The 8,932-nt window shown below is 45.9% G+C and overlaps 1 protein-coding gene across 1 annotated transcript in view; it reads right to left on the bottom strand.

The window, feature by feature from the left end:
- SLC1A6 (solute carrier family 1 member 6) overlaps nt 1-8,932 on the bottom strand; it is a gene marked incomplete at its 5' end in the record, with an annotated part of 26,549 nt that overhangs the window by 6,133 nt on the left and 11,484 nt on the right. Inside the window, 2 exons of the mRNA XM_006162292.3 lie at nt 1,083-1,277; nt 5,160-5,393. Of these exons, the coding sequence (XP_006162354.1) occupies nt 1,083-1,277; nt 5,160-5,393 (429 nt within the window). The remainder of the gene's footprint in view (nt 1-1,082; nt 1,278-5,159; nt 5,394-8,932) is intronic.

Here is an 8,932-nt window from a genome sequence, read left to right as displayed (position 1 = left end):
CGCCGGGCGCGTGTGCGTGCGTGCCCAAGATCCCGAGAGGAGAATGGAGGAGAAGGGATTGCGGCGTGGCCATCCTCCCTGGGGGGTGATTTCTCACTTTCTGTCTCTGTCTCTGTCTGTCTGTCTGGCGAGCACACGCGCTCTATAGCAAAAACTCTCATTAAAAAAATATAGATCCTACCTAGACTTTTCAAGGTCAGTGCACTGGTCCTCATTCCCACCTGGCCACATTGCTAGTGGGTCTGTAACAGGAGCCTGCCTCGCCAGACTGACTCCATCTTGTTAAAATCATTTTTTTAAAGGGGTCAGCAGGTGGCATAGTGGTTAAGGTACTGAAGTCACATGGGTGACCATGATTTGAGTCACATACCCAATAGCTTGAAACTTGTGCTGGGCATGTGTGTGTGTGCTCCCAAAATCCAGAGAGGATAATGAAGGAGAGGGGAATATGGCACGACCAACCCCCGGGGAATGATTTCTTGCTCTCTGTCTCTTCAGTGGTGTGGTGATTAAGGCATTGGACTCCCACCTGGCCAACCACAGTTCAAGTCCTAAATCTGATGGCGTGATGTCTCACATTCTCTCTCTCTCTCTCTCTTGTCAAATTAAATAAATAATAATTATTTAACAGAGGCCAGCAAGTAGCTTGGTGGTTAAGGGTACTGGACTCCCACATGGCCAACTGCAGTTCGAGTCCCAGACCTGGTGTCACACGCTCTCTCTCTCTCTCTCTCTCTCTCCCCCCCTCTGGTCAAATTGAAATAAATAAATGAATAAATAAATAGTTAAATAAAATAAATTTTTTAAAAAATAATAATTCTTTAATAAATAAAAAAGCACTGGACAAAGGGCCCTCCCACAATAGCAGGTCAAGGAACTGACCAGAACACCTTGTCAACTCCAACATCTCTGGTGAACATCTCACCATAAGCTCATCCAGCATCGCTCTCTTCCCAGGGGACATCTCCTTTCCAACATCGGGGGCCTCCCTGGAACTCCTGTGCTGGCTCCCTCTTCCCCTCACCCAAGCCAATGATCTCTCGGGTCTCACCTGCTGGCAGGTCCCCCTCAAGCCGCCTCACCTGATCGTCGTGATCTGGCCCAGGTTGAGCTCATAGTTGTTGACTTGAGCAATGAAGATGGCAGTCAGGGCCTCATAGAGGACAGTGCCGTCCATGTTGACGGTGGCCCCCACGGGCAGCACGAACCTGGTGATGCGGCGGTCCACACCCAGGCCCTCCTCCAAGCAGCGGAAGGTTATGGGCAGTGTCGCGGAGCTGGGGGAGAGAGTCCCAAGGGCTGAGAACGGAGAGTGACAAGGTGGGGCTGGGGCAGCAATGGGCCAGAGGAGGGCTCCCCTTGAGAACAATAATGGAAGCCAAGTGGGAGCTCTAGCAAGAGCAAGAGGACAGGGGTGTAACATCTGGAGGCTGATGAAAGGGCATGAGAAAGGGGGCTCCTCAGGACACAAAGGATACCACCACGGGGACCAGCAGATGGCGTAATGGTTGCTGGACTCTCACGTAGTGAATGGTGGGTCAAGCCCTGGACCCAGTGGCTTGAAACTTACAATGGGAGAGTGTGCATTCATGCCTAAAATCCCAAGAGGAGAATGGAGGAGAAGGGGTTGTGACATGGCCAGCTCCCTGAGGGGGAATTTCCCATTTTCTATCTCTCTCTGTCCCTCTCTCTATCTCTCCAGTGAGCACATGTGCTCCATAGCAAAAATCTCAAAAAAAGGGAAAAAAAGAATAAGAATATCACAATGAGGACCCTTCAGGCTGAAGGTCTCTTGACCCATGTAAAGCCAAGAGTTGACGGCCATGCAATGCTCCCAGTGCTCAGCCCAGGTGAGAAGACCCCATATTCACACCTTGAGGTCTGCCTGACTGCTCCAGGCACACACATGCATGCCCATGACCCTGGATGGCTGATGGGGGTAGACTGCAGTGTGATGACCCTTTGAGGCTCTCTCTCTCTCTCTCTCTCTCTCTGAGTCTCTCTCTGGTAAGTGCACGTGCCCTGTCATAAATTAAAAAAATAATAATCATGAAGAACCAGCAGATGGAGTGTTGACGGTGATTGTGTCTCTGACTTGGTGGCTTGAAATATACTGGGTGGGTATGCACGTATGCCCAAAATCCTGAGAAGAGAATGGAGGAAAAGGGATTGCGATGTAGCCATCCCCCTGGGGGGTGATTTCTTACTTTCTGTTTCTTTGTTGTGCTCTGTCTCTCTGGTGAGCACATACACCCTTTAGCAAAAATCTCTTTAAAAAAAATAATAAAACAAATAGATAATAATAATGACGATGAATGAAATTAAATATTTTTTCTTAATTAAACTGGGAAGGACAAAAAAGAGACTAGGAGAACGCAGGACAAATTCCAGCCCCTAGGGACCAGCAGATGGTGTGGTGGTTAAGGCACTGAACACTCCCATATGGCCAACCACAGTTCAAGACCCAGACCTGGTGGCTTGCTTTCTCTCTCTCTCTCTCTCTCTCTCTCTCTCTCTGTCTCCCCCTGGTCGAATTAAAAATAAATTAATACATAAATGTTTTTAAAAATAAGTTGGCTGTAAGTTTAAAAAAAAAACAGCCCCCAGGTGCTGAGCCACCTGGAGATCTTCAAGAGCCCCTGACATTGTACAACTCAGAAGAGATATGGATGGCAGGAGAGGGCAGGACTCTCGAGAGAAGCCCATGGGGGCAAGGAATGAACCCAGGGAGGGTGCCAGGGATAGAGGCAAAGCCATACCTGGAAGAGGTGCCCATGGCAGTGATGAGTGCTTGCAGCACACCCCCGATGAAGGGGAAGGGGTTCCGGTGGGTGACGAGAAAGTAGATAAGAGGCAGGACGCCACCGGCATGGAGGAACAAGCCCACGATGACAGTCAAGGTGTACATGCCCAGCTGACCCCCCAGCACGGCCATGTCTTCCATCTCCAGAATCTTCCCAGCGATCAGGAACAAGATGCCCACAGGGGCGTACCTAGGCAAAGCACACACCTGTCAGGGATCCCACATGACCTCCCCTGTGGGTCTGGAGTTGGCATCTCCAAAGCCCATACAGAAACGTGGCCCCGCCCATCATACCAACACCCTGCTCGATCTTTCTCCTACATCAGCAAAGGGGTCTGGGCCCCACAAAGCCCTCCTCCTGCTCATTCACAGCTCACCTGGGTAATAGGTACGTTTTTGTTGTTTAGAACGAGATTTTTGCTAAAGGGCACATGCACTCATTGGAGACCCAGAGAGACAGTAAGAAATCATCCCCCAGGAGGGATGGCCATACCACAATCCTTACAAATGTGAAACAGAGTTGGGGATGGCCAGTAAGGGGAGTTTAGAAGGTCAGAGATAGGGACTACCTCAAAAATGTCTAGGGATGGGGTTTGGAGATCATGATTATATGGGGTCAAGAAGAGGGCTTGAATGGATAGTTGAAAGAGAGACCTCATAAGGTTGTATGTCTTGGACTTGTAAGAACTTATCTATTGGGGCCAGCAGGTGCTGTAGTAGTTAAGGTGCTGGACTCCCATACAGCCAACCATGGTTCACACCCCGGACCTGGTAGCTTGAAAAACACATCAGACAGGACTAGCAGATGGCATAATGGTTATGTCATTGGATTCCCACATAGTTGACCATGGTTCAAATCCCAGACCCAGCAGCTTAAAACTCACGTCAGGCACGTATGCATGTGTGCCCAAAATCCCAAAAGAAGAATGGAGAAGGGATTGTGGTATGGCCATTTCCCCTGTGAGGTGATTTCTCACTTTCTATCTCTGTCTGTCTCTGTTCTCTGGTGAGTACACACATCCTATAGCAAAAATCTCTCTCGAAAAAGAAAAAGAAAAAGAAAAAACACACCAGGCACATGTGCATACATGCCCAAAATTCCAAGAGGAGAATGGAGAAGGCACTGTGTCATGGCCATCCCCTGGGAGGGGATTTCTCACTTTTTATCTCTCCTTCTGTTTCCATCTCTCTTCATTGAGCACATGCATCCCATAGCAAAAACTAAAAATAAAATAATACATGTAGGGGTCAGCAGCTGTCACTGTGGTTAAGATGCTGGACTCCTACATGGTCTACACCATCCAAGTCCCAGACCCAGTGGCTCGAAACTCACAACAGGCGTGTGTGCATGCATGCCCAAAATCCCAAGAGAAGAATGGAGAAGGGATTGTGGCATGGCCATTCCCCTAGGGAGTGATTTCTCATTTTCTGTCTCTCTAACTCTCTCTCTGGCCAGTGCATATACCCTATGGCCAAAATCTCTCAAAAATAATAATAATAATAATAAATAATAAATAAATAAATAAGTGTTTGTGCTATGGTTCAAGTCCCCTAAAACTTCATGTGTTGAGATTTGGTTGTAACAGTATTAAGGGGAAACTTAAAGTTTCGTAAAGTGGGGCCTTTGGCAGTGATTAAGAAGGGCTTCTATCACTGTAAAGTTATATGCAATTCGATGTAATATAAACAAGATTGTGATCATAATAAATAAAGAAAAAATTTAAAAAGAAGGGCCTCTATGACTGACTCCTGGTGGATTTATAAGGAAGGAAATGAGGCCAGGAGAGACACATGGAATAAAGACCACACACTCCTGGCTTCCTCCATGTTGTAATGCAGCCAGAAGACCCTCTCCAGATGTGCCTGGACTTTGGCCCTCCAAACGATGAGCTGAATGAACCTCTGATTTTATTTTCTTTTAGAATTATTTTATTTAACTTTATTTATTATTATTGTTATTTTCCAGTTTGTTCAGACAGACAGAGAAAGAGAGGGAAAGTGAGAAAGCAAGCCACCAAGTTCAGAACTTGAACCGTGGTTGGCCAGGTGGGATTCCAGCACTTTTACCCACGCCACCTGCATCTCTCTCTCTCTCTCTCTCTCTCTCTCTCTCTGTCTCCCCCTGGTCGAATTAAAAATAAATTAATACATAAATGTTTTTAAAAATAAGTTGGCTGTAAGTTTAAAAAAAAAACAGCCCCCAGGTGCTGAGCCACCTGGAGATCTTCAAGAGCCCCTGACATTGTACAACTCAGAAGAGATATGGATGGCAGGAGAGGGCAGGACTCTCGAGAGAAGCCCATGGGGGCAAGGAATGAACCCAGGGAGGGTGCCAGGGATAGAGGCAAAGCCATACCTGGAAGAGGTGCCCATGGCAGTGATGAGTGCTTGCAGCACACCCCCGATGAAGGGGAAGGGGTTCCGGTGGGTGACGAGAAAGTAGATAAGAGGCAGGACGCCACCGGCATGGAGGAACAAGCCCACGATGACAGTCAAGGTGTACATGCCCAGCTGACCCCCCAGCACGGCCATGTCTTCCATCTCCAGAATCTTCCCAGCGATCAGGAACAAGATGCCCACAGGGGCGTACCTAGGCAAAGCACACACCTGTCAGGGATCCCACATGACCTCCCCTGTGGGTCTGGAGTTGGCATCTCCAAAGCCCATACAGAAACGTGGCCCCGCCCATCATACCAACACCCTGCTCGATCTTTCTCCTACATCAGCAAAGGGGTCTGGGCCCCACAAAGCCCTCCTCCTGCTCATTCACAGCTCACCTGGGTAATAGGTACGTTTTTGTTGTTTAGAACGAGATTTTTGCTAAAGGGCACATGCACTCATTGGAGACCCAGAGAGACAGTAAGAAATCATCCCCCAGGAGGGATGGCCATACCACAATCCTTACAAATGTGAAACAGAGTTGGGGATGGCCAGTAAGGGGAGTTTAGAAGGTCAGAGATAGGGACTACCTCAAAAATGTCTAGGGATGGGGTTTGGAGATCATGATTATATGGGGTCAAGAAGAGGGCTTGAATGGATAGTTGAAAGAGAGACCTCATAAGGTTGTATGTCTTGGACTTGTAAGAACTTATCTATTGGGGCCAGCAGGTGCTGTAGTAGTTAAGGTGCTGGACTCCCATACAGCCAACCATGGTTCACACCCCGGACCTGGTAGCTTGAAAAACACATCAGACAGGACTAGCAGATGGCATAATGGTTATGTCATTGGATTCCCACATAGTTGACCATGGTTCAAATCCCAGACCCAGCAGCTTAAAACTCACGTCAGGCACGTATGCATGTGTGCCCAAAATCCCAAAAGAAGAATGGAGAAGGGATTGTGGTATGGCCATTTCCCCTGTGAGGTGATTTCTCACTTTCTATCTCTGTCTGTCTCTGTTCTCTGGTGAGTACACACATCCTATAGCAAAAATCTCTCTCGAAAAAGAAAAAGAAAAAGAAAAAACACACCAGGCACATGTGCATACATGCCCAAAATTCCAAGAGGAGAATGGAGAAGGCACTGTGTCATGGCCATCCCCTGGGAGGGGATTTCTCACTTTTTATCTCTCCTTCTGTTTCCATCTCTCTTCATTGAGCACATGCATCCCATAGCAAAAACTAAAAATAAAATAATACATGTAGGGGTCAGCAGCTGTCACTGTGGTTAAGATGCTGGACTCCTACATGGTCTACACCATCCAAGTCCCAGACCCAGTGGCTCGAAACTCACAACAGGCGTGTGTGCATGCATGCCCAAAATCCCAAGAGAAGAATGGAGAAGGGATTGTGGCATGGCCATTCCCCTAGGGAGTGATTTCTCATTTTCTGTCTCTCTAACTCTCTCTCTGGCCAGTGCATATACCCTATGGCCAAAATCTCTCAAAAATAATAATAATAATAATAAATAATAAATAAATAAATAAGTGTTTGTGCTATGGTTCAAGTCCCCTAAAACTTCATGTGTTGAGATTTGGTTGTAACAGTATTAAGGGGAAACTTAAAGTTTCGTAAAGTGGGGCCTTTGGCAGTGATTAAGAAGGGCTTCTATCACTGTAAAGTTATATGCAATTCGATGTAATATAAACAAGATTGTGATCATAATAAATAAAGAAAAAATTTAAAAAGAAGGGCCTCTATGACTGACTCCTGGTGGATTTATAAGGAAGGAAATGAGGCCAGGAGAGACACATGGAATAAAGACCACACACTCCTGGCTTCCTCCATGTTGTAATGCAGCCAGAAGACCCTCTCCAGATGTGCCTGGACTTTGGCCCTCCAAACGATGAGCTGAATGAACCTCTGATTTTATTTTCTTTTAGAATTATTTTATTTAACTTTATTTATTATTATTGTTATTTTCCAGTTTGTTCAGACAGACAGAGAAAGAGAGGGAAAGTGAGAAAGCAAGCCACCAAGTTCAGAACTTGAACCGTGGTTGGCCAGGTGGGATTCCAGCACTTTTACCCACGCCACCTGCAGGTCCGCTTTGAAGCTCTGGTTTTATGAAGCACCTAATTTCAGGTATTTTCTGTTATTAGTAATGGAATGGATTAAAACAGTAAGATAATACATATGTTCATTAGCATGAATCAGCCATTCTGCAAGGCCTATGTATCTCACAAAGTTGTGCTGTACATGATAAAATATACATTATTTTTATTTGTCAATTAAAAAATAAATAAAGGGGCCAGTCTGTGGCATGGTGGTTAAGGTGGCTGGATCCCACGTGGTTGACTGCATGGTTTGAGTGCCAGACTCAGCAGCTTTAGAAAACATGCCAGGCATGTCAACATGCATGCCCCGAATCCCAAGAGGAGAATGGAGGAGAAGGGACTGTGGCATGACTATTCCCAAGGGGAGGAGGGTGCTCTCTCACTTTCTCTCTTTCTCTTTCTCTTTCTCTTTCTCTTTCTCTTTCTCTCTCTCTCTCTCTCTCTCTCTCCCCCTGGCAAGTGCACATGCCCTATAACAAAAACACTAAAACCAATAAATAAATAAACAGTTAAGAAACAAACGAATGAGAAAATGAGAGAACCTACGCAGAAAAATGAATATAAAGGAATCTGTGACTGAATAAATGATTTGGTCCATGCATGGCAGAATGAATAGACGGATGAACAAGGAATTGAAGAAATGAATCAATGCATAAGTCAATCAGTTGCTGAGTGAACTGATAAAGCTTACAAGAATGAGTGAACGAGAAAATAAGTGAACTAATGCCATTCGTATGAATAAATGAGTGATTAAATTACTTGGTTCGTGCATAGAAAATAAGTGATGAGGGGCCGACAGGTGGTGCGGTGGTTGAGGCACTGCACTCCCACGTGGCCAACAATGGTTTGAGTCCTGGATCTGGTAGCTTGCTTACTTTCTCACTTTCTCTCTATATATATATCTGTATCTCTCTGGTAAAATTTTAAAATAATAATAAATAAATAATTCTTTTTTTTTTTTTTTTTTTGGAGAGGTTTTTGCTGTAGGGTGCATACGCTCTCCAGAAAGACAGAGAGAGACAGAGAGACAGAAAGCGAGAAATCACCCCCCAAGGGGGATGGCCATGTCGCAATCCCTTCTCCATTCTCCTCTCGGGATCTTGGGCACGCACGCACATGCACCCAAGTTTAAGCCACCGGTTCCGAGACTCGAACCACGGTCGACTACATGGGAGTCCAGCAACATAGCTATTACGCCAACTGCTGGTACCAATAAATAATTATATTTTTAAAAAAAGAAAAGAAGGGAGTAAACAAGAAGAATAAACACATAGATACGAATCGTTCATTCGCATCTATGAAGGAATACCTAAGTTCATCGGTTGCTGAGTGAATTCACCAAGCATGCAAGAATGACTAAATGAATGAGACAATGAATGAGCTAACGTAATACAGAAAACTCAGTGAATGAATGAATGATTCTGTCAATGCATAAAAGAATGAGTGGATGAGGGCTAGTAGATGGTGAAGTGGTTAAAACACTGGACTCCCACATGGCTGACTGCAGTTCAAATCCCGGACCCAGCGGCTTAAAACCACAGCAGGCATGTGTGCATGTGTGCCCAAAATTCCAAGAGGAGCAAGGAGGAGAAGGGATTGTGGCATGGCTATCCCTCCCGAAAGCGAACGCTTT

This window comes from Tupaia chinensis, unplaced genomic scaffold, assembly GCF_000334495.1.
Source record: "Tupaia chinensis unplaced genomic scaffold, TupChi_1.0 Scaffold139785_1, whole genome shotgun sequence".
Taxonomy (NCBI): domain Eukaryota; kingdom Metazoa; phylum Chordata; class Mammalia; order Scandentia; family Tupaiidae; genus Tupaia; species Tupaia belangeri.
This window is presented reverse-complemented; position numbering and strand designations above follow the sequence as displayed.